At 40.4% G+C, this 25,951-nt stretch overlaps 2 protein-coding genes and 1 long non-coding RNA gene across 9 annotated transcripts in view; 1 reads left to right on the forward strand and 2 right to left on the reverse strand.

The window, feature by feature from the left end:
* Window positions 1-4,077, reverse strand: part of STRN3 (striatin 3) — a 59,983-nt gene extending 55,906 nt beyond the window's left edge. For 2 of the 3 annotated variants that reach the window (XM_082761578.1, XM_082761577.1), the window contains exon 1: window positions 3,481-4,077. In XM_082761578.1, the coding sequence (XP_082617704.1) occupies window positions 3,481-3,846 (366 nt within the window). In that variant the 5' untranslated portion in view covers window positions 3,847-4,077. The remainder of the gene's footprint in view (window positions 1-3,480) is intronic. The other variant, XM_082761579.1, reaches the window with a different exon arrangement.
* Window positions 3,009-25,938, forward strand: AP4S1 (adaptor related protein complex 4 subunit sigma 1). Of its 4 annotated transcripts, none has more exons than XM_082761580.1 (7): window positions 3,010-3,332; window positions 9,327-9,479; window positions 11,826-12,023; window positions 13,473-13,559; window positions 14,618-14,686; window positions 18,036-18,047; window positions 25,049-25,938. In XM_082761580.1, the coding sequence occupies exons 3-7, from the start codon at window positions 11,886-11,888 to the stop codon at window positions 25,175-25,177; spliced, it is 435 nt and encodes a 144-aa protein (XP_082617706.1). In that variant the 5' UTR covers window positions 3,010-3,332; window positions 9,327-9,479; window positions 11,826-11,885; the 3' UTR covers window positions 25,178-25,938. The 4 variants fall into 4 exon arrangements, with proteins under 4 accessions (XP_082617708.1, XP_082617706.1, XP_082617709.1 ...); XM_082761581.1 differs by lacking the exon at window positions 3,010-3,332 and adding an exon at window positions 4,175-4,204; XM_082761582.1 differs by lacking the exon at window positions 9,327-9,479 and having other exon boundaries at window positions 3,009-3,332.
* LOC309878716 lies at window positions 7,294-21,873 on the reverse strand. 2 transcript variants are annotated; one of them, XR_014317612.1, is made up of 4 exons: window positions 21,704-21,873; window positions 21,414-21,520; window positions 20,510-20,649; window positions 7,294-7,347 (listed from the first exon to the last, which is right to left on the reverse strand). It is a non-coding gene; the product is annotated as an uncharacterized lncRNA (long non-coding RNA). The 2 variants fall into 2 exon arrangements; XR_014317613.1 differs by lacking the exon at window positions 7,294-7,347 and adding an exon at window positions 10,226-10,276.
* Window positions 25,939-25,951: the final 13 nt, after the last annotated feature.

Consider the following 25,951-nt stretch of genomic DNA (forward strand, 5'->3'; position numbering starts at 1 on the left):
CATTAAGATTTCCTACAAAGCTCCTCAACACAACTTGATCTTCCTTCCCATGAGTTTCTGTAATGCATCTCCAAGTATTTTCCCACTTTTTTTTTTTTTTTTAAACTGAAACCACAGAGCCACTTACAGATTTGATAGAAAAACTGTTTCCTTTAGGAAGTAACATCCAACCACAGAGGTTTTCTATAACCCCTCTGCATAAACATTATAGAAAACACAACCTGAATTTACCCCAGTGTAACAGCAACTAACATCAAGGTCATGACACTGACAGGGCAAAGTTACAGGTGTAATTACACAATATTGTTATATTCAGAATCATCCTTCTGTGGGATTACAGAACAGACCCAGCCTATTACTTCAAGAGATCAGTACACTACCCGTGGCTGGAGTATTTCGTCTCTACACAATAGTGAGAAAGAACTAACAAAATTAGTCTGGCAGCCACTGTTACAAGTGAAGGAAAAAGTCTACTATGGCTTAAGCACTGCAATCCTGATGTTTGGTATTTCTGTCTTTGACACTGACTTGCACACACAGATTTAGCACACAACTACACTGCTCCATTCGTGCACACAGGCAGACCGGCCACGCACCTGAACAGTTGGAAGAGACACCGTAAAAGTTATTAACATTTAAGATTGAGACTGATGTGCACGTGGACTTAAGGATGCTAGTACACAACTTCTCCAGGTCTGAAGGGCTGACATCCTTTGTCAGTGATTATGGCTGTGGTACAAACCCCAAGACAATTGAAGCAACTTCGCATTTAAATTAATTATAAACACGTATCCCAAACACAGGTAGAACAACAAATCAATAAGTTCATTATAAGATCCAAGGAAACAAATTCTTCCTGCAGATCATGCCCTCATATGCCTCCACCCAAATGCAGAGGGATCTTACTAGGGGAAGAGAAGTCTGACCATTACCTGAGCTATATGGGGAGGAAAATAGGGGAAAGGAAGGAGAAATCACTCAGAATGCCCATTACTTTTTTATCCACAACAAAGAACTATCCTATTCTGTGGACGAGTAAGAATCATAAATTCAGAGCAGGAAAATAAAATCACAACATATTGCTAAGTCATGTAGTTTTCTTTTAGTTTTCTTTCTATACAACATCACTTGCGAAGTTATTGAGGTAACTTAAGAAGGAGCCTTTAATTACCAGCACGGAGAATGAACGTATAGAGTATTGAAAGGCTGAAAGAAGGAAGAAATTACTTGCATGGCTGAGAGTTGCACCTACGAAATCCAATTCTCATGCTTCATGCTTCCGTGTTAATTACCTACTGTCATACTACCAGATTTTTCTTCCCGTTCAACCCAGGAGGCCTCGATCACTTAAAAACCACACACAGGTACTTAGTATTCACAAATGAATGGACTTTGAAGTTTCAACAGGCAAAACTGTTGTCTGAGGTCCAAAATATTAAGGCTTCATTAGTCACAAAATAAAGCAGGACTTCACAACCTGAGTTGTAGGACTAAAAATATATACAATGTATACACACACAGAGGCCTGGTAAATACACCTCTTCCAAAAAACACTCCCAACATTTCTGTATCAGGTTTCATCACTACACAGGTTGACATTTAAAGTCCACAGGTAATGCCCTCTCTCTGCCTCCTCCCAACCTCACTTCTATCCTGGGCTTCCTGAGTTATTAAAAGCCCACCCGCGTGCATACACACTGTGTGGTAAGTACGCCTGCCGCATCCCGTGACATGATGCACACATGAGGTAGAGTGAATCAACACATATACAGCCAGGGTCAGAATTCTGACAGCACATGAAGAAATAAGCAAATGAAACAGTACAGCCATGGATGACAAACAGCAATTACAAACACAAGCAGCAGACTTGGCAGGAACACATCATAGTGTCTAAAGGCCACATGAGTTCATACCAGCACTTTTAAGTCAGATACAGTTTTCAAAGTCTTAGAACTGAGCTTCACATTTAGGGCACTGAAAGAGGTACTTAATTTTAAAGTCGCAAGCCTATATATTAAAACAAATATTTAAAGACTGTTTTGTTTGCTAATGAACACCACTAAGCTCTGTTTATTTATAAACAGAGTACAATACTACCGATACGCTACAGAAGAAATGAGAAACAGTTCATTGCTCTCCACTGAAAATGCCTGTCAATGGCTGCCACACTGGTTTTAAAAACAGCCATTCTCTATGTCTAGAAATAGTAAGACTGGCAGTAACTGAAGTATATAGTGAAATATGTTTCACTTTTTTTTTGTTATTATTTTTCCCCATTATTCTATTTTAATTATAGCTGTAACAAAAATAGTGCGAATTACATGTTTAATATAGAGCCAAGAAGTCCTGAAAGACTTGCCCAGGTTCAGATACTGCTCTCTATTCTTCAAATCTGAAAGTACATAATCACAAACATGAGCCGCTGTTCTAGCAAGCTACTAAAAACTCTAATTACAATGCAATTTGATGGAACGCTGCTTCAAGACAGTAAACATTCACCCAATACGTAAAGCACACCAAGAAAAAGGTTATTTGGAAATAATAAAGTTTAACTATTATTGCATAGATTTCTGTCATATGAAAAAATGATGACTCTCACACAAACACCTCAAATTCCATGGATTTTGTAATCTGTACATAAGTTCGGAATAGTTTGTGCATGGTTTTATTTTTACGTGTGAACCTAATTAATAGAGGTGTCTCTTCTGTTACCAAAACCAGGTACTAATGGCGAGATCTACGCTGGAACTACAATGTCTGCTCTCTAACCTGACGCGTTGCTCAATTTTTAGCTCCCGACACAAAGTTGGTGCCGCCACGGACATCAAACTGACCAACTCCTCGCTGTTCCTCAGCAGCGGCTTCTCCCGTACGAGATCTCCCCGGAAAGGAGGCGGAAGGAAAGGGAGCGTGTGCTGGAGCTGCCTCAGCCCGGCGAGGCGCTTTCCTCCAGGAGCAGTTCCCGTCCCCGAGCCCCTTCCCTTCCCGGGCCGCCCCCCGCGCCCCGCACAGCGCTCCGGGAGGCTGCGGCCCCCGCAGGCCGTGGCTCTCCCTAACCCGCTCCCCAGCCCGGGGAGCCCCCGAGCCGCCGTGCTGGGGCAGGGCGGCGATGGCAGCTGTCAGGGTGCTCCTCGCCCCGCCGCCGGCGCCCAGGCAGCGGCCGCCCTCGGCCGGCAGCGGGCCGGGGCCGCCTCGGGAGCCGGGAGCCCAGGCGGGCGCCATGCTACAAACCAAAATGGCTGCCCCGGGGAAGGGAGCCCCGCTCGGGCCGTGAGGGGCTGCGCCTCCGCCGGGCCCCGCCGCCGCCGCTTCCCCCGCCGGCCCCGTCGCAGGTACCGTGCCCGAGCCCGGCGCAGGGCAGCCGAGGGGCCCCGCTCCCGCCGCCCGATGGCGGCCCGCAGCCCGCAGCCTCCCGGGCCGGCCCCGGCCCCAGCCCCGGCCCCGGCCGGGAGCGCGGCGCCGCACGGAGCCCGTCCGTACCTGCAGCTCGGCCCGCTCCACCTCCCAGTGCGCCCTCTCCATCTCGAAGCGCGCCCACTCGTGCTGGATGTAGTGCAGGATCCCCGGGATGGTGTAGTGCTGCGGCCGGGACAGCTCGGCGGGGCCCGCCGCCTCCTGCCCGGCCGGGGCCGCGGGGCCCTGCGGCTGCTGCTGCTGCCCCCCTCCTCCTCCTCCTCCTCCTCCTCCTCCGCCGCCGCCGCCGGCCCCCGCGCAGCCCCCGGCCGGCTGCAGGTTCACGCTCCCACCCGCCTGCGGCGGCGGCTGCTGCGGTCTCGGCGTGGCCGCCATCCCGCCGCCTCCTCCTCCTCCTCCTCCTCCTCCCCCGGCTCCGGGGTGCTCGTCCATTGTCTGCGGGGAGCCCTCCTCCTGCCGCTCCTCGTCCCGCGGCGGGGCCCTGCGGCGGGGGGCCGCGGAGGGGGCGAGCGGCGCTGGGCGGGGGAGGCGGGACGGCTGCGGGGAGGCGGGGGGCTGCGCCCGGCCGTGCGCGGGTGTCAGAGCAGCGCCGAGCCGCCGCCGGCCGCCATTACAGCCTGCAGCCCGCGGCCCACCCACCCGCGGCCGCCCGCCGAGGGAGGGAGGGAGGGAGGGAGGGGGAGCGGCGCGGCGCCTGCCGGGAAGCCGCTCCTCTGCCTGCCCCCTCTCCCCTTCACGCTTCCTCCTCCCGGCCGGGCAAGGCGGCGCAGCGCGCATGCGCCTGAGGGAGGTGAGCGCCGTGCGTTGGGGAATGAGGGGGGGCGGGGGGAGGAAGGGGGAGCGGGCGTTGCGTCTTTCCCGCCGCTGGCGCGAGGGCGGCCGCGCGGCTCGGGGCTAACGGCCGCCATGAGGGGAGCGGCGCAGTGCAGCGCAGCGGGGCGGGGGTAACGGCCATGTCGTGCCCGACCCCGTCCTGCAGCTCCGGGAGCCGCCTCTGGGGCTGTGCGGGCGCGTCCCGCGTGGGCCGCCTGCCCCCGTGTGCCCCCTGCCCCCCCGTCTGTCTCCAACACCTGAAGCCCGCGGGGTTCAGGTCTTAGCATTCCCAGCAGTTCAGTGGTGCCCTTTGTTAGCCTCAGGAGCAGGCAGTTTTAGGTTTTAAATTTAGGGTATGTTTCCGGAAGCTGCCTAGTCCTTAAAGCCATTACAGCCATTATAGCCATGCTTTTTTTTTTTTTTTTATGAACTCATCTTCGTGGTGTCTCGCGTTCTGTGTAATGTTTCCCCTCCTTGATGGGGACAGAGAGTGCATAACACCATTCAAAAGTTATTACCACACGAAGGAGGTTTTGCGAGAAATCTGGTTTATTTCATCTGGGGCGGTTGTACCTGTGATAGCCGTGCTCTGGTCAACACCATGGTACGGGTAGGGGAAACTGCCCCGGCTGTGAGATTCTGCTCTGAAACGCAGCATTTCCAAACTGCCACCAAGTCCTATCCAAAGTGACAGAAAGGCCACCCCTTTTTGAGCAAGACAGGGATTTGATTTTGCTTTTGAAAACGCATATGCGCTGTACTCATGCCATAAGGATACGGACAGCGTCCTTACTGGGACTCATTCTTGACAGAGCTGTAATTGCATTAATTACTTAAAAATAAATACTGCTTGTCTCAGTACTGGTGTTTCCTCTCTCTGCTAACCTCTCAGGTGCATGTTGCTATTTCAGTTGTTTTACCAATTTTTATTGGACTGCTCCATGAAGTCATTTCCTACAACAAATTCATCATACGTTTTTCCTTTTTCCATACAGATTACCATACTATGTAAATCCAACTCTTCAGCATTTTTTTTTTCCTTCTTCACTGGCAGTATCAAATCATTACCAAAAATTATGCCTTACCTCACAATCAGTTTAGCCTTTTGTTTAGCTTACAGTCTTATGAGACATTCCTTGTTGCTGAATACATGGGAGTTACTGAAATTTAATTCCGTTACTATATTCAGCCAGCATTCTGACAGCCGAACAGCAAAGGAAGACTTTTTTACTCTTTCCTTCCTCCTTGACTTCCCTAGATTAGCAAGGCTTCTTTTTTTAAAATTCCTGATCCTGAAGTGAAACACGGTGATTTACTTTAAAGCCACATAGACCAAGTTGTTTCATCTTCAGGTGAATTGTAATTTGAACAATAATAAGATCTAGAATACAAAAATGATCCCTATTACCAATAAGTACTAATGATACTACACGTGGCTTTTGTTAAAGTCTTATCTATGGTCAGAACAAAAATAGAACAAGAGTATCAAATAAATGAACTGTCTTCATTTGCTACATACCTTTTTTACAGTAAATTCATAGACAGCAAGTTCAGTAGGCTAACATATACCTCAAAATATTTGTTCACCTGCTGTCACATGCTTGTAGCTCTATTATTTGACTTTTTTATTATCCTCATTGATGCTTTAATTCCAGTTTAACCCATTTTGTTCTACATTTAACACACAGATGAAATGCACTTAAAACCTCTGCATCCACAAAAACAACTTGTTTATAGAGTGGGACAATACAGTGAATTACTGGCTTATAGTTCTGACTAATGTTTATTTTATTCTTGGCAAAGGAAATCTGTAAAGATGAAGTTGTGTATTTCTTGCTTGCTATACTTAACCTCTTTCATTTTTAACTCAAAGTCATAAAATGTTGCTGAACTTTGTTACAGCATAATAGTTAAAATGCTTTTAAGTCTGTGGCCATTGACTAGAGTGGTTTTAACTTGACAGACAGAAATCTAATTTGGAATAATAACTGCTGCCCAAAGTCTCAAACTTGGGTTGTGTTTCTTTTTCTTTAATCATCTGTGTATCAGAGTATGCATGAATATTAGTGAAATCTTGGACAAAAATAAATTAAGTGCTTGTTGCTTGTAGTGGAGGAGTAATTAAAATTGTTTAAAATGTTTAATATAACTGCATGTGAAATCTGCAGGGCTGGCCACACTGGAGGTGTAAGACCTCCTTTTTATCCACAGAACAGGTATTGCAGGCTTTGCCTCTCTCAGAGGTCTCAACCAGTATCTGAAAAGATTGCATTTAGGGGTGTGACTCGTGAGCTGGGACAGCTTACGTTGAGGTGTCTCAGGCGGTTATGCTGCCTCCAGAGCTGGCACGTCCTGGAAGCAGTTCCTCCACCATCACGATTTCTGTTTCAGCACTCTGCAGCAAGCCGAGCAGAGTTGAGCTTATTCTGAAATATGAGGCTGGAGTTACCTATACCGACAGGTGAGGAGGGTGAGCCTGCATGGGGAAGCAAAACTCAGAAGCATCTGTCCATGAGCCATGTAGTCCTTAGTCCTTCTGCCTATCTGCTGGTTCAGAACGAGCCAAAGCCATTGAGTTGTAGCTCTTCAAAGATTCCATCAGTCTACCACTGTGAGTCACAGAAGCCAATCACAATACCAGTGTTCTCTCAAAGATATTCATGTGCAGGAGATAATTTAACAAGGGTGAGCTCTAACACAGCATAACACGTATCTAAATCATAGTAGCTACACTGTATGTAGTTTATGTGTGTGCCAAATTATCCACACACAAGAAACCTCATTTAAAAGAAATGAAGGAGAGAGCTATTCAGTCGTTCAGTGAGGTGCTTGGTTTTGAAGTTTGCAATTTCAAGACATTTTATGTCTTCTCTGTGTGAAACCTTTGAGGGTTTTGTTTCTAGGGAGTCTTCATATGTCATAGTTCCATAGGTGTTTTGTAAATCAGGTGCACGAGAAGCACTTACTGTAGGTTATTCCAGACAAAATTTGAAATGTGTGGTTGACTGTCACTCGGAAAGCTGGGCTTGACAGTCCATCAGGATGTGGGTACTTCCTTCAAGTCTTCTGCTCATAAGCCCATTTGTGATGCAGATAATTGTCCAGTGACCTGGAATGAGACTATTTGATAGAAATGAATAGGCAGCCTTCAGATAGCAGCATCTTTTCATTACTAAAATGAGCAAAATAATGGCAGTGACATGAAAGGCTTGCATCACGTCACCAATTCTCTTGAACTATTTGATTCTGTATGCAAAAAAAGCATAGTAATTCATGTTGGATTTGTGTGTATATGCAAGCATACGTGAAGGAAACTGCATGAGAACGCACAGAAAAGCATGTAGGAGCTGTACCAGAAGACACAGAACTGTCTTTGTGAGTAGAATACTCATAACTGATCACAGAAAGTAGTTTCTGACATACTTGGAACTAGAAGGAGTGGGAGATTCCTCACCCATCAACATGCACAGGTGTGTTTTTGTTTTATTACACTTCACAGACCTCTTTACATCTTACATATGCAAAACATTTTAACATGTTTTCTGTATCTGAAAGATAAGATGAAAGAAGAAATAAACTGAGAGAAACAAAACAGTAATTTCCTGTTTTTGCCTAAACTGTACAAGAACATGTTTTTATTTCTACACAGGTGAATTTTAAAAATAATTATTTTTAAAGAAAATAAAAATAACAAGATATTTTTAACACTGGAGTTACTCTCAAAGCCAGATTCCACAGCTGTACTTGCACGCTTTATGTAATGTATGGATATATTTATTTTTACATGTAAATCATATAGAAAATTTATTCCAGTATTTCTGCACAAAATCATGTGCTTGTAGTGTCATTTGTGTGAGAAACATTTACAGGTAAAATTTTGGAAGCTGTCTTTGAGGCTCACAGGAAAAATACAGCAACAACTAGCGATACTAGCGGACCTCTCCTCTGCAGCTGTTAATCATCTACTGTAATACTGCGAATGATGACTGTGTCATAAATTACGGGTGACACCTTTGAGTACTGCTATGGTTCTACCACTGTTAGAGCATAATTCGTTTTTTTTTTTTTTTTATATCGATTCTGGATGAGAGCATTTGTGAGGATTTAAGAAATAATAATTTGAGTCTGAAGTATTTTAATATGTAAAACAATCCAGGGCACTTGAAATAATACACAGATACATTAGTCCTAACACCAGCATTAACCAGATTAACCATGTAGAAAGATTAGGTTAATAAAGGAGTAATTAGGATTAGGGGCCAATCCTGCAGTAGGATCCATGCGTATCAGTTCTTCAGAGTCGTCTGTTATATATCGTGCACTGGTAACTCAAAATACAACAGCTCTTTTAATGTTCCTGAGGTGGTTTTAGCATCCTTCTTTCCTCTAGTCTCACCTCAGTATCTGCAGCACCGTAAAGCCTCAGGTTTTTACCCTCTGGGGAAGGAACCACGTGGCCGAGGTGCTTGCCAGCAACAGGCCTCGTGCAGCACCTGCACCCTGGTGCTCCGCAGCTCCGTTCGTGCCCAGGGGATTCAAATAGCCTGGAGACAGCTTGCCCAAAGCTAAGGGCTCTGCCTTTATAATTCAGCAGTACCAGACAGAAAGAAGCAACATAAAACTAAGAAAAAAGAAAAACTGCGTATGTCTTTATCATGGTCTGTTTAGCTGGGACAGACGTGTTTTGCAGCTGGTAGGAACAACATGCCTTTTGGCCCCTAGTGCCCAACCTTGCTTGTTTTTCATTAAAACAATGGGCAGCATTTCTTAGATCGCTCCTCTTTCACACCATAACCCTTTATTCTTTAGCATTCAGTCTTTCTTTTGGTCCTGTGTCTCATCTGGAAGGAGTCATCTATTGTTATCCTTACTTGATACATCTCATCGCATTGCACCTCTGTAACTTCAAGCAGCAGTACAAAGTGGAACAGGGGGGAAAAATAAGAGCCATATGTGAAATGCAGAAGAGATTACATAGATAGGTACTTTCTCATTTCATCATAAATGTCAGCCTGAGCTGCTGTCTCGCAGGGAAGATCCCTTAATACATTTCCATCTGGGCCTTTTTTGTCTTAATTGCCTCATTTGTTCTTTCTCAGAGAACCACTTCCACTCCTTCAAGAGCCCAGAGCCCAGCGGACAAGCTGTGTACACCACAGCAGCATTTATTAACATTCTTACTCTTCCGTCTGAGGGAATCAACAAAAAGGCACTTTCTTCTTGACATAAAGACTTCACTGTGTCTGCTGGAGGTGAGAAAACAGACTGTCAGGGCTGCAAACAGACTCTATTGTCATTTGTATTGATTCTGGACTCCTGTTCCCTGGAGGTGTCCTACAGACAAGAGCAGATCAAAGAGGAATTTACAGAATAAGAGGGATAAAAGCTTTCTTGCATATGTAGGATAATGCAAAGGAAGAGCTCTCCCTGCTAACTGATACATCCTCTGGTATTTTCCTTCATTTGAAGGACTTGTGAAGATTTAAGGGAGAAAAAACGGTCCCACTCGTCCTTTTCAAATGTCTTACCTGTTTGGAAGACAATAAAGGAAAGAAGAGGATTAAAGAATTCACTACTGATATTAACTCCCAATTAAGGCTATATTTTTGTCTAATGGCAGCACGTCTGTTAGAAAACAATCCAGTCAAAAGGTCCTGTTTTTTTTCTGAGGGTTTCTTTAAAGTAGTAAAACTCCTCCCGGGCTGCTTTTCTGAAATAGGTCTGTTGAACCTGCATATCTGTTGCAGGAATTTTTCCTTTTATTGTTGACTGTATTTTGTGGATCTGGTTTATGATTTCTTCGCTCCCACGTCTAATTTTAAAACAATTTAAATTATGCGGTAGTTTCACAAGGGTAAGAAACGCCCCTACAATATCTTCTAATCACTTACCAGGTCTAATAGTGAAGATGCGTTTAGTATAGGAATCTGGATTTCTTTGCGTAGTAAGTAAACCACAGCATGCTGCGGAGAATGAGATCGCTTTCTTCAGATAGCAGTGATGATAACAGAGGTGGCTTTTCTTTCAGGAAATAACTAGGTGACCAATACTAATGAGAAGCAAGCAATAATTAATGGTAGCACGATATACTGGGATTCCTTGTATCACTATCATGTAAGATTTAGATGGTATCACCCCTAAATATAGCCAGTTTGTTTAGGTTGCCAGTAATATGAGGCAGCACCTATGCAGCATGCCTTGTTATAAAAAATCAGTAGATAGCTAAATACCTATGAAGCTGCTGACTCAGAGATCAATGCTGATTTTTGCATTTTTCCCTTCTGCCCTTCTACACTGTAAAGATATACTGTTTTTTTTTTTTTTTTTTTTTTTTTTTTAAACAAGGAGCTACACTATATTATTCTGTGGATTCCTGCTAAAAGTTTGCCCTTTCCTGCAGGAACTCTGGGATCTTAGGAGAAAATATTTGCATTTTATTTTATTTTATTTTATTTTACCTTGGTAAAGCACCAGGCAAGGAGCAAGTTTTCAAAATTGGAATAAAGAAATAGCTTTTGCAGTATTTGCTGTGTTGCCAGTGTATAAACTTCAAGAACGTATGGGCCAATAAGTCTGTGATCCAAACAGAGTCAGATGGAAAACATTACAGTGACTGTTTTCTGGTATTAAAGAAAAAAAAACCAACAACACAGAATTTATGCATTATGGAGTTTACCTTTTTTTGCATGCTTTCAAAATATGAGAAAAAAATATATATACATATTTATTTTTTTTGGTATAGCAAGCAGATTCTGTTTTTTGACAGCCTTTTTCAATTGTACCCTGTATGTGGCAGATTTATATTCTACATTTTTATTTCAGTGGCATTATGTGGATTAATACTTATTTAGATTAAGATTAAGCTGTAATTAACGTGAACAGATTTCTCCTTAGAAATTTCTCCTAAGACCCACACTTAGTTTTCATTACATGTAGAAGCTACCTTTAGCTTCAATATGGGAAAGCAGATTGGAAAGAGTGGATTGCAGCAGCTCCTGGTCCAGACCAAGATACATGCTGATAACCAGATATTTGGGAGGCTTAAAGGCTTTAATTCTGTGCTAGAGAAGTAGCCATGTACATCCCTTTGTCTTCTCTCCCTTCAATCTGATGTCAGGAAGGTATAAATTAAGTTTTTAAATAATAGCTAACAAAACCAACCAACCAACAACAACAAAAAAAAACAACACCAACAAACTGTCCAATTTTGCTTTTTTCAGCTGCATTAATTTTATGATTTGTTATTGGACAAATTTCTCATAATGTTTCCAAACCAGTTAGCATGCAAGAAAATGTTGAGTAGATTGAGAAAATGTTGAGAAGTAGAAGAAGAAATTGTGTACTCCTGGAATTCCCAAAATTCTACAAAGCAATTAAATTGCCTGATAATGGAGAAGCTTTGATACTTTGTGATTATTTGTATAGAAAAAAAAAAATGGAGTATTACTCTTGGAGTATGTGCAGAAGATTAGAGGTTTGTTTTTATTTCCTGTGTTCTTTATTTTGGAAATAAACTTATATATGTGCAAATATGGGCTGGCCAACTTCTGGAAAGTCTTTTATAACTCCTATGTATATATTTTTTTTTTCCCTCACAGAAATACTTTTAATTGCTGCATTGACAATTCAGATCTACCACTGAGATCAACAAAAAAGCAATGATAAAGTTTTTTCTTATGGTGAACAAACAAGGCCAAACGAGGCTCTCTAGGTATTATGAGCATGTAGACATTCATAAACGGACAATGCTGGAAGCTGAAGTAATCAAAAACTGTCTCTCCCGTTCAAAGGATCAAGTAAGTTTTTGTACATTTTTTGTTAAATGTTTTATTGTATTAATGTTGCACATCTTTCAGGTAAATAATTCTAGAAAAAAATCAGTTTCCATTGCAGGTCATTATTTCATTTGCACCCATGAAGAAAAAAGTTGTTTCTAGATTATGTGTTCTTTCAGATTAACTATTATTCTGTATTGAATAGATGTTTTTTTTTCTGAGGCTTACAATGATTTTGGACTGTTCTCTATCACTGTGATGAAGATTCTTCCTGTTTGTTTGAAGAAGCTCAGAAGTCCAGGAAGAATTTATTTTCTCCTGTTATTGCTTGGCTAGTAGTGATCAATAGATAGACATCAGTTTTCTTTGCTGAGAAGATAGTAGGTGTATCATTGACAGCTCCACGTTAAAAAACAAAAACAAACAAAAAAAAACTTGCCAGAGAGGATTTTAAGTTGTGATACCTAAACTAACTATCTAAAACAGAAGTGTTTTTTGTTTTTGTTTTTGTTTTGTTTTGTTTTAAACACATTTTTTTCAGCCTTCATAGGCCTGAAATGCTTCTTAGGCATTTTTATTAAAAAAAAAAGTTCACAACTTGTTCATGAAAGTCAGAAAACTCACATGGTGGAAGTTTGTTAGATGACAGTTGAGATCTTATGCCTCACAAAAGAGAGCCACTGGTTCTTCAAGAAAAGTACCAAACTTAGGAAAAAATTTCAAGCACATTGACTTGATTTTGAGGAGGAATGTGTGACTTGAAATATCAATGAGGTATTTCGGTTTGTGTTCTGAAGTCACCTTCTTTTTCATTAGTTACATGTGTGTTGGAACAGTGGCCCTACCCTATTTAGTTCTAGAAAGCCTCAGAAAAAATCCTAGTCCCTATAATTTACTCCAGTTCATGGAATTGGCAGTGGCTAAAGAAATTAACTTGTGCAAGAGCATCTCTGAACAGAAACTTCACCAAAAGAATTAACAGTATGCTGCCATTTCAAGAACTGAGCAAAACATTACTTAAAAAAGGTGACGTGTAAAGCGGTGTATAATAGCACCATCTACTGGCTCCCTGTCCTATGGTGAACTACATGCGTCTTTCTCCAGTGTCTGGACTTCTGATACTCCTAATATTTATAATAAGAATATTGATCATTGTTAAATATGAAAGTGACCTTCAGTTTGTCTCTTTTGGAAGTGCTTCTAATTGAAAACATAGGAAAAATATCGACTGTCCTTCAATTCTAACCCTGAACAAACCATTTCAGTTGACCTACATAAAAAGTGGCACCGTGTTTTCTGTCAGTAGATGAAAGGTTTCGTGTAAAAGTTACCATACCTTCTTTCAAGTCAAAATTACTTGATCGACCTTGCGAAATCCATTGTTTTTTGTGGGTCTTATGTAAGTGAAAGCTTAGTAATGTCACGATTAAATGGCAACTACTATGTTTGACTAATTTTGGTTTTGCCTAGTGCTCTTTCATTGAGTATAAGGACTTTAAGCTGGTATACCGGCAGTATGCAGCCCTCTTCGTTGTCGTTGGAATCAATGAGACAGAGGTAAGAAATTATATTCACTCTTGAGATATAGGCTTGTATTAATCACAGGCAAGAAATCGAATCGTTTTCCAGTATGGAATTTTGCAATGTCTATTAGAGAATTTCAAGTAGTCATTGCAAAAAGAAAAAAAGTATACAAGGAAAACACCTCTGTTTGACTTCAATCTCTAGCAATAGCCTGAAATATTATCATGAGACATTCTGTATGAGCTTTATACTGATTCTGCTTTCTAAACTTACGTTTGATTAAACATAAATTTTTAGGGTGAGGTTTCTCAGTAAATGTCAGCATTACAGCCAGATCAGTGGTCTTCTGTGTAGTGAATTCCTAACTGCACGCTGTTTTTTATCCTCCTTGACCAAAGAAAAAAATCCACATGTCAGATGCCAATTTATTTTACTTTTTAAACAAAAGTGAAAAAAAAGGTATCTGACTGAAAGTGGATAAGTACTGTTACTTAATATGCCTTTAAGGTTCAGTCAGCCCTCATGTGTAATAAATTACATTGAGTAATTTATATTAATTTAAAACTTTCTCCTGGAGACCTTAATGGGGTGGTGTGGAAGGTAGCTGCTGACTACAGTGGTGTCTTCAAGGGTTATAACTGCAAGCAATTCAGGGCACATTCTTTTGGCTTCACTGTACCACAAAAAAAAATCCATCAATACTGCTGCAGCACAGTGTCTCTGTACTGCAGTGGGCAGGTGTGACTTCAGCATGGCTAGGCATAGTGCAGCTGCCTGTATTTGTCTAGGTGATGTGGGGGATGGCAGCAGCCCAAGCAAGACAAATCCATTTGGTTCTGCAGTGCTTACTCAGGTGGCTGCCCTGGCCTGGCCCGAAGCTTAGGAGCCTGAGCACTTGCCTGCTCTTGGTTGCTCAGCGAGACTTAACCACGCCTCCTCTTGCTACAACAGACAGTCTGTGCACTTTATTGTAGTACTTCCTGTCATATTCTAGTTGGTTTTCATAAATCACAAGCTGATATAACACTAAGAATACTACCATTGTTTCTATCTGTTCATTTAACATTCATTCGTTTTTAATTTAATTTCAGAATGAAATGGCAGTATATGAACTAATTCATAATTTTGTGGAGGTTTTGGACAAATACTTCAGCAGAGTGGTGAGTGAGACATTGAATCTGTTACAAAATATTTCTTCTCTTTTAAAGTTCTAGTGAATTATAGGTAATAAATCAAAGTTGGTTTATATTAATGTAGATTTTTGAAGACTTTAGCATATTATCACTATAAAAAAAAAAAGTTGATTTTTCAGAGTAGTAAAAGCATGCATGGGTTATAAATCATCAGACAAGGAATACCAGAAATAGTTTTGGTAGAAAAGCATGTTTTTATATGCTTATACTCAGGGGTTTCTCTAGGTCATCTACTCTCAAAATAGCCACTGGCATTCTATGTTTTAAAGAAATATGAGTTTTTTCTTCTCGTTTTTTTTAATGTTCTTAGTATAATGTTCCCAAAATACTTAATTCATCATAAAGTAAGTATAAGCATTAAACAGGGAGCTGACAACACTCTCACTGAACAAGATTAGAGGGACAGAGCAAACAAAACCTCAACAACCAGCCTGTACTTGTGCTCCCCATATTGTTGTTGTGCAACAGTGGTTATCTGATGTAACAGCTATTATAAAGACAGTCACTTTGCTGAGGATTTGAAGACGGAGGTAGCTCCAGTTAAAATGACACTTTCCCTTTTGGTAGAAGAGGTTTTGTTAGTTTTTACAAAACTGGAAAATGCAGCATTATAATGCTGGGTAGAACATGTGCAATTTAATGCAGGATTTGAAATAATCTGGTTATAAACAAATTCATCTCAAATAGTACTTGGGCACAATTTTAGTTTGGCTATACTGAGGTGTGTTAGATACCCATCTCACAAAAGAGGACTGGATAGTTTCCTCTATTGTCCATCAGTTTGAAGGTATTACGTTGGTAAATACAGATGCAAGCAAGCAGTATGCAGTGTTTATAATGTTGGTTCCCTAGCACCACAGCAGACATGGCAGAACTTCCTGTGTGAATTCAAGGACGTGCTTATGAGAGTCTTCTAAACTCCTCACTGTTTAGATGCCTGACAAATGCTTTAGGATATTATTTCAACTACTGCTGTACCAGCCTTTTAAAACTCATGATACTGAGTAAATCACTTTCTTACTGTATGAAGTTCAGAATGTATTTCTTAAAATTGTTACGACTGCAGTCTCAACCTGAGCAGTAATAACCAGGAGTGGAGTCTGATCCCTGCAGCACAGGAACACACAGTAGAATTTAAATCTTATTTAACTAACTGAGGTAATAGTTGCCAACCACTTCCCAAATTTTATTTTCTTTACTTAGGCAGAGCAAAAATAGATTTAGTTCTTATATGTGTATATCATTTCTTGACCACATATATCACGCAACCACTGATATTGTTAGAAATTTGCTGAATTCATCCTAAAAGATTTTGGTATTTCTCCTAGCATATAAGTTTTAAAACTAGGGGAAGTAAAAAGTGGGGTAGTTGAAATCTCATGCCATTCCATGGTTCTATTTTTAATAGGCTGTAACAGTAAATGGCAGAACATTGGAGAGGGTTATAATTCTAGCTGGAGTTTCTGACAGAAACCACAGGACAAAAAAGTATATGTTTGTACTATTATGGATTGATGTTTAGGATTTGCAGAATTTTAGAAGAATCCCAAATTATGATGATGACAATGGAAACAAAACTCTGGGAAAGGAAAGAACATCTGTCCTGCTCTAGAATGACATTTTGTCATCTATTATTTTTAGGTTTGTGAGCTTTAAACATTCTCACATACTCTATTTTTATCTAATGGAGCTTACAGAGCTTGAATTTCCTAATAGAATTAGGGGGAAGCTTTCAAAGTTGCAAGTGAGATACTGTTCTGAGTCCCCTTCACTTTTGTAACAGCTACCTAGGAAGAACTCCACTTACTATTTAGACTAGATCCTCCAATGTTTTCCACTCTTTTTTAATATGAAGGAAGTTCAAACTGATCAGACTCTTAAAATATAGTTTTTGTGAGGCATAAAAATTCCCAGCTGAAGGATGGCAAGGTCACTTGGTGAAGACTTGTCACCTTAGACCATATAAGTAGTCGTACTTCTGTCAGTGGGAACTCTGCCTAAAATTCCAGGGCTAGACTGTGAATGGAATCCATGTCAGCAAGTACAATAAAATCCCTCAGTTGCAGATAAAAACGTTCTGTGGGAACAGACATCTTCCTTTCAGCAGAGACTGGAGAAGTTCTACCCTAACTGTGCAGGATCTGAGGCTGTGATTAATTGTTTCTAAATTTAGCCATTTAACAGCCACCCAAGTTAGATGTTCGGTCATCCTGTGCTCCCATTACAGGGAGTGGAGACAAACAAGTATCTCTAGAAAGTGAGTCATGTCTCAAGTGTGCTGAGTCAACTGGGGAAGATACCCATCTTTTCTGGCTGCAGAGAGACCACACAGGCTTCTCAGCCAGACACGTCAGTTAAATGAATAAAATGATGTTATAACTTGAGGCCAAGACTGCAGGAAGAATGGTGTTATTGGAGCTGGAGCAGTAGTTAGAAGTGGTAGGGGTAAGCTTCTCTCCCCCAGTAGATCCTGCCACAGCTACCACAGCCATGCATATACATTGTCTACATTTTTCTGTTGAAACGATGTGCAACTTATTTGGTTTTAACTGTTTTATGGAACAGAATCATAGAATTCATTCCGGCTGGAAAAGATGTGCATCTAGTCCAACCTTTCACCTAGTACTGAAGTCCGCCACTAAACCATGCTGCTGGGTTCTAAACCTACATGTTTCTCAAAGACCCCCAGGGATGGTGACCCAACCACTGCCCTGGGCAGCCTAGGCCGCGCAATCCTTTCAGTAAAGAAATTTCTCCTAACATCCGACCTAAACCTCCCCTGGCACAACTTGAGGCCATTTCCCCTTGTCTTATCACTTGGTACTCAGGAGAAAAGCCTGATCCCCACCTTGCTACAATCTCCTTTAAGGTAATTGTCAGGTACAATAAGATCTCCCCTGAGCCTTCTCTTCTCCAAGCTAAACAACCCCAACCCCCTCAGCTGCTCCTCATATGAATTGTAAACTTGAAGTTAACACCTTGTCTTTGAGGAAGAGAGAATATAGGGCTGGAGATACCATGATTAGAGGTGCTGTTTCTCTACGCAGTCATTGAGATAGCAGTGCATATATTCCAATCATTGATAGAGGTGACCTTGTTTTTTCCAAGTGCAAATTTCAGAACGCTAGCTTTTGTAACAGGGGTAGGTAACATATCAAAAGCAGTTTCTGTTCGGTCCGGAACCGAAATGTGAGTCATCCTAGACATTTCATTCTATTTTGAAGACTTCATCATCTAGTAGCATTATGTAATGTTTAATGACTGAGATGAAAGATCAAACTGTAACTAATGGTTGTGTTTTGTTTTTTTCTTTCAGAGTGAATTAGATGTATCCTTTTTAGTGTCAGAAAGACATTTATCTCTCTTTTTCGTGACTGTTTTACCTCATACTTTCCTCAGAGTGCTGGCTAAAACAGTCAAGACAATGCACAGGTTTCACAAATTTTGCATATAAAATAACAACATTTTGGTATCTGTATGAAAGCATGAGTGACATTCATGATTCTCCTAGTTAAATTTTCAATCATCAAGGTAAGCATCATACCAGTTAAAGAAAGTCATGGAGAGCTTGCTTCAAGAGAACTAAGTAACAACACCTAGACATGAAAATATGTATTCATGGGGGAACTTTCAGGCTGAACTACAGATTACTTCTGGGTTTTATTTTAAGTTTACTTAAATAGATACTGACACGAGCTACAAATAATAAGTGAATGTTACAGCTGTGCCTTCAGCCAAATAACAGAACAGTAGCATCATTGTAAGATTAGATTTGTACTATGATCTTTCTTTATCGAAGTCTAGGTGAGTTTTACTATCTATATCAATGTAAAGAGAGAAGGACCTTAGAGGGAAAAAGTTAGGGTACCACGCCTTGCCACAGATACTATAGATATCTAAATTTGTTTTCCTTATGGATCCATTTGCTCGTGTATGATTTGCAGGGTATTTGCTTAAAATATAATCAATGCTGAACTAAAACCAAATACAAACATACACTAAATAGTAAAATACTGTCATTCTGGAATGAATTTAAGAATTAGTAATATATGAAGAACAGAAAAATGCCGTAATTTTTCTTGTAATTGTTGTCACTTCTTTATAGAAGAAAACAAAAGGAAATAATTTATTTTTACTTTACCAAGTATTTGAATGATTAGCTACGTGCTGGAACTCTCTCTTACTTACTGAACTTAAATCTATATCTGTATATATACTGCAATTCCTTCCTGAAATTCACAAAACATTGTGGTACTAATATAACTCTCCTGGATTCACCTGGGTTAGAAAAGCGCAATAATGAAAATTCAGCATGAAGGAACTCTTTAGGTCTCTGATCATATCACTACATTTGTTTGTATTCAGTTATAGTTAAGGATCAGAATTAATGTTTACTTTGTGAGAACTTTGCAGAATTAGAGACTAACCCATCATACTCAGCAATTAAACAAAAATAGTTCTGTATGTCTCCATAGGGTATACTTGGAGTATGCATATACCTGACTCTTTTTAATCATGGATTATTTTGAGTACTGATGATTCTGAATTCTGCCTGCCTCTGGTCATTGTTTTCATTCTAAGATACATTTTCTGTAGTTATATACCTACAGTTATCACCAGTAGCTCAATTAATAGCTGAGAAAAGCTGTTGCATGTTCAGCAAGCTTCTGCATACAATGCTGGTTTGCACTGTTTAGAGAACCTGTGGCACTATATGCTAACACTAACACTTGCAACTGGTGCAGTACTGTGTCTGAATGACTCCTATAACACAGACAGCTTCTGCATGGCTCTCATCTGCATGAGGTAATGAATAATAAGTATTTGGAAAATAAAAGGGTACGTTACTATTTATCTTTCTATTAAATACCAGCCTGAGAGAAAGTCCTCAAATCTTAGCTGTGCAAATACTGGAAAAGCTGATGCCTCGTATGTGTCTCCTCAGTATGTACGACATATGCATGATGTACAGTTGTTTTTTTTTTCATTCAAAAGTGCATTTTTATATGTTATACATTTCAGGAACTGTTCTAAAATAAAATATTTTACTTACATCTATATATATACAAAATTTTTCTCTCAGGGAAAAAAAAAAAAATCATAAATTGAGAAGATATATAAAATAGTTCAAGTGAAGTGAGATATCCTCAACGTTTAAGTGTAAAGCAGAGGTATAGTGATGAAGTGGGCTCTTCAGAACTTATTTCTGACAATAGCTTGAATAGCAGATAAATGGGCCCAGAAGAACAATATAAGATCTGAACTATACACATCTTACACAGATGTTAATGCAGTGTAAACAACAATCCATCTATACACCTTTCAGAGCACGTAAGATAATATGGGGTTAAACCATGGGGTTAACATGGGGTTAAACCATTTCCCTTGCCAACTAGCCTTAGCTAACTCTTACATTTAATACAATTTGCTGATGGAGGAAGTACAGTCTAAATGTCTGTAACGGCAAACATGAAGTAGTATTTACAAAATCCTTGTATACTGTGTGTCTGGCTGGAAATGGTCATTATTTACCATCTCTGTGTTTTTATTTTTGTGTACATATCCATGTGAAGTTTCTTTGAAAAGTAACATTAGCTATTCTATATAAAAAAAAGTGTTTACTACCATGAACAATAATAGGAAGCTAAATGAAATCCAAAAACATGAGCATAATCACCCATGCACAGAGCAAATCCCAGTTAAAGGCTGTCACTGTCGTACAGCTGAAATGTTCTTCACTAAGCAACATTTATGTGGATTCTTAAAACTTTCCTAAGCTTAGTACATTACCCCAGTATTCATGGCACTGCAGCTCCTGTTAACATGGGGCTCCAGCTTCGTTTAGGTCCAAACTCACCAGTTCACCCAAGGCACCTGGATCTTAATTTGTGTAAGGGCCCAAGCCTGGGGCCAGCCTTCAGGAGGGGGACCTAGGACACAAGACAGGGAACAGATTCAATTTGAATCCTGCCCAGCAGGACTCATACCTAATAATTGTACGTACATACGATATATGCCTGTGTGATGCTAAACAATGCATGAACAACTGAAAAGTTATCTCATGCATACAGAAACAAACAGTGGTTAGCTACTAGCCGGTTCAGTGACTACCTCTAGAGTAGCTGTGTTTTTACAGGAGCTTTTGTGTGAATTATGTGTCATTGTATGATGTCTGTTTTAATTCTGGGATTAAATCAGTCACATACTTGAGGGTACCTAAGATAGAAGCATATAACATCACTAGTGTTTTTATGTTTTAGGGCATTTTTTTGGTTTGCATCTGTGTGCTTGCACATGTGCATGAATGCAAGGGTGTGGGTTTTTTTGTTCTGTTTTGTTTTAAAGAATAATGTTGTAAGGACAGTCAAGTAAACACGTAATGTAATTGTCCTAGTGGTGCTGGCTTCCCAGTGTGTTAATATTGCTAGGCAAGCCTCACTTTTGTGTGTGAAATAAGTGGGTGGAATTCTATGTGGCTCTAAAACTGCAGCTTGGGTAGTGCAGGAGCTACTTTCTTGGTGTGATGATGACAGACTATAAAAATGAAAGCGGTATCACAGAAGCTTTGTAGGGAACAATGTGCTGGTAAGCCTGGGAGTTTTTAAAATTACAGAAAGTTGACTTTTCGGTTCCTTGAACTGGTGAAGCAAACCGTACTTGAAGATGTTAACATATGGAAGAAACAGTTACTTACATTCTCCTTGTGGGAGGAGGAAGGCAGGGTTCTCTAGAACCAAGTATTTCAAGAATGTTGTCTTGATCCAAAAAACCTTTACATTCCATTTCAACGAGCTGCTGCTTCTAGGATAGATAAAATGCTTTGATACAGGAAATACTTCATGCGAATTAAGTAGTAGTAAGAAAACTGAATGATGAATTTATAATAAGAGAATTTATAAGGATATATTTCAGATTATCAGAATAAATCAGAATATGCAGTATTTCTTGATCCTATTTTAAAAAACAAAACACCCTTCAACCAACCTTTAGTTGGAAATGAATGACCAGGATGGAAATCAAAGTTCTGTAACGTTGTATATTCAGTAGCAAACCACCTGCCACATAAGTACTCATGCTGTAATCTACAAAGATTGTGTTTGTGCTCCTGGGTGTGTTACTTGATCACAAGGTGTTGGCTGTACTTCATCATTTCTTAAACGTGTACACACCCTGAATTACTTGCCTGGAATATCCTAAGATACCTTAAAGTGTCTCTATATGAAGCAGTTATTTATCACGTGTAACGCTTGAATGTGCCTCTTTCCTTTCATTCCCTCCTCATTGCCTTCTCTCCCACTTCACTATCCACCTATGTGTTGTTTCAGGGAAGGAGACACAGGACTGTGTCACATCTACCTCCTTTTAGTATTTAAGTGCCATAAAACATAAAGACGCTTCATGAGACTAGAAAGTACCATTAGGGTCTTAATACACTTTAAACTACAGATGCACAGGTTAATAAATATTTTCTTCTTCATACTTGGTTAAATTGTCTGTTGGCCTCTACACAAATCTAGTGCAAGTGTGGGCAGCCAGGATTCTTACAGGAAACAAGACCTTAAATGGAAGCTCAGGGTGGTGTATATGTACACACCGTATAAAGCTCTTCCTGTTGCCAGTTGCTCAAACTGGCTTGTTCTGCTGTTTTTCAGCTGGGTGTGGATTTATGACTTCAGGACTTTAAACCCTGAATATTAGGGTCACTTGCCAAACCAGTGACAGGTGGGGAGGATGAGTGTTGCTGAGACTCAGAGATAGACATCCCTGGCTGGGCAGGGCAGGCAGACTTGAATGGCAAAACAGTGTTTGTACAACAAGATGTAAGAGTAGAGAAGAGTCACAAGACTTACGGGAAGGGAAATAAGCCAAGATTGCTGACTGTGCAAGTCTGACGGTTTGCCAAGAACTGCATGGTAAAGTGAGGTGGGAACAGAAATGAAAAAGGAAGCCAGGATGTTTGGCTGAGGGGAGGGCATAAGCACTCTCGCTCCTCTGTTGGAATTGCAGTACCGTGAATCACTTGGGTTGGTAGACTGCAAAAGCAAAAAGCCAGCAGGAGTCAGTTTGACTGCTTGTTGAAACTTGAACGGAATGTTATCTAACTTCGTGAGCAGATCCTCTGGCACTGTGTAGAGCAGGGTCACGGTTGATCTAAAAATGAATAGAAGAACTCTCATCCTAGAAGTTCACATTACTGTAATAAGGAAACCATAACTTCTCAGAATAAAGTATTTGTGTAAAGACCTGTTTTTCTATTGAAAAGTAGAATAGAGGAGGAAAATGTTCTTAAGTCCTTAATCAGCCAACGTAAAACAACTGCTTTTGTCTCTGGAACCACAGAAACTGAGAGTGTTAAAGCTTTGAGGACAGTACTGTTCCTCAGAATTGAAAGACTTAAGCCTGATATTTAGAAGCAGCATAGGCCTATGATCAAATTCAGAAGGAGGTCTGGTATGTAAAATACAACCTAAAATTAAATTAGGTGCTTCAGTTTAGCAAATTGGAAACTATCTTATGAACCATGAGCATCGACTGCAATAGTTTCTCCTCCTCACTTAAGAGGTATAGTTATTATTAAGTGGTTATTATTACAATTACTAAGTGGTGTAGTTATTTTGGGGGCTGAATTCTGCTATTACACATAACCTAGACACAGTGCTTGTGGTCAAGCAGAATGCACTCTTTAGAGCAGCTCTACAGTTGCTTACTGTGCTGCCCAAGCATGCAGTAGCACTGAGTTCAGCCCAGAGGAACCTAACAGCCTGCTAGCTGCAGTCTCACCAACTTGCATCTACAAATCCACCCTACAATTCAGCCAAAACAAGTTCAAGTCTTCCCATCTTTTAGAACAGTGGTCACAAACAGGGCTGATGAGACCATGCTTTATTGTATGCAACAGGAACTGTCACCAAGACAGGGACAAAAGCTTAAGCTTCTCTCATCACTGAGATGATGAGATGTCAGCACTGAGATGACAGCATTGTACACAAGATTTTATAGAACTGCCTTACGTAGAAAGCAGCAGATGCAATTGCTATGATCTCAGCTAAGCTTGGCTACTGAGGAACGTGGGTTTGGAATTCCCCAGGCTGAGGGAGGACAGCCTGCAGCCTCTAGGGTTCTTAACCAAAGACGAGCAGCATCTTTACCGTGTTGTTTTGAAAGACAGCCAGTCATTTCATCTGAAGTAATGACTTGGGCTTCCGTATCTGAGAGAAACACCTACAGCAAAATCCCTCTCTGCACTCTTAAGTACTGGCTTCAGCATCAGTTGTCTGTAAGCGGTGAGTTACTGACGGGTCTAGCTCTCACCATTCGTTGCAGAGGAAGGAGCTCCTCAACCTGAATGAGGTGCCTTCCCTTCTCAAAGAGAAGCTAATAACACAGACACTGGCATGTTCAATGCTACATAACTAAAATCCTTTTCTTGAATGTGGATCTTAGGCTGCTGACTTTCGTGAGGTTTCATGGTTGCAATACTGGTTATGACTGGTGTTTACCACCTAGCCAAAACAAATACATACAAATATCAGGCTCCTGAGCTGCTGTCACATACAGGTGACCTTCCACTGTTCGTGCAGTTTGGAGCAGTAATGCCTTAAAACACTGCAGTTAAATCTCCTAGAACTCATGAGACAGAGCAGCCCTCTGAATGCCCAAGTTTAAAAAATGATTCAGATTATCTTCCTTGAGGTGAATGTTAGATTGTAACCATCTTTCAGAGTGTCTATTTAACTAGGAATCATTTATTTGCTTTTACTCCTGTGACTTATTACTAGAGTAGTGCATCGACTTTTAATGTCAGCAAGGTCCTCTTATGAAGTTATTCTCAAGCAGATCAAGTAAATAGCATCAGCAACCTAGGCTAAAATAGATTATACTTGAGAATCCAATTTTTAAGAATTTGACTGAAAATGACTTTGGTTAGAAAAAATGCAGAATACCAGTATCTTTACATTCAAGGCCTTTTTCCTTTGGAAAACATTTCATATTCAAGGAATAGATGGTACTCAGGCACACAGTAAAACTAAGCACCTACATATCTAAGTTCAGGTTTACCTTTCTTTTACTTCTCTGTGGTCATCTTCCAAGATGTAACACTTGGTGCTTTGACTTCTCTAGTACAAACTTCTGACATCTCTGTGGCCATGAAAAGGTGCCAGTTGTACTGACTCCTTAGTTCTAGGAAAACAAACAGCACGTAACTAGAATAAATTAATACCTACTTTGTTTAAGGCTTAATCAAAGAGAAAGACTAAGATGCCTAAGATTTTTCTCTAAGTTTATCTTAATGTTGTTTGAAATAAGCTTAACTCGTAACATTTCTAGATCATGTTCAATTTGGATAGAGTGCACATCATTTTGGACGAAATGGTGCTAAATGGCTGCATCGTGGAAACAAATCGAAACAGAATCCTTGCCCCTTTGTTTGTGCTCGACAAAGTGGCAGAGAGCTAGGAAGATGCCAGACTGACTAAAGCATTTAAAGAAAGATGGTGAAATCATCAAGATCATACCAACACATCATTTTCTGATTTTGTAAGAGCAACTCATGCAATGTTCAAATTACTTGGAAGATATTTCCTGCTTCTCCTGTGCCCTACAAACCTAATGGGAAGACAGCTACTGTAAAGCAGAGCCTTCATTTTCAGATGCAGCAGAAGCCCTTTAAGAACAGAAAAATGTTTCTCAGCATTTTGTTTTAAATGGAAACTTACATGTGACTGTCTAGGTATCCCTTTGAATCATCTATCCTTCTAGCTGACCTAGAAGACAGAAGATATGGAAATATAATTTCAAACAGTTTCAATGCCTCCTTTAAGCAGCAACATTGTATTTTTTTTTTTTTTTCATACAAACATATTGTAAATTAAAGTTCTGTAACTTCTATGATTAGGTTCAACATTCATCAAAAACCTGGTCTCCTCTTCCATGGAGAGGCTCTTCTTCTGGATACAAAAAAAATGTAAATAACAGAAGTAGAGACGTTTTTAAGATTCCTGCATACCATGTAAGTTGTAACTAGAAGTTATACTTAAATTATATTAATAAAATAATTTAAATCCGAGTTTGATTCAATTTTATACATACTTGCTTCATAAATTACAGAAAATCTATTTCATTTTGGCACACCAGTGTATTTTTTTTCTTTGTCTGTGCATCACAAAAGACAGACAACCAGAAATGCGCATGCTTCTCAGGACTGCGTAAGTACCAAATCCAGCCTTCCTT

The sequence above is a fragment of the Aythya marila genome (genome assembly GCF_965140915.1).
Source record: "Aythya marila genome assembly, chromosome: 5".
Lineage (NCBI taxonomy): Eukaryota > Metazoa > Chordata > Aves > Anseriformes > Anatidae > Aythya > Aythya marila.

Bases quoted from the DNA above. Each gene is read 5' to 3' on its own strand.
- AP4S1 (XM_082761582.1), top strand. From the start codon at position 11,886: ATGATAAAGTTTTTTCTTATGGTGAACAAACAAGGCCAAACGAGGCTC. The intron at 12,024-13,472 runs GTAAGTTTTTGT...GGTTTTGCCTAG, and splicing joins TCTCCCGTTCAAAGGATCAA to TGCTCTTTCATTGAGTATAA. The intron at 13,560-14,617 runs GTAAGAAATTAT...ATTTAATTTCAG, and splicing joins TTGGAATCAATGAGACAGAG to AATGAAATGGCAGTATATGA.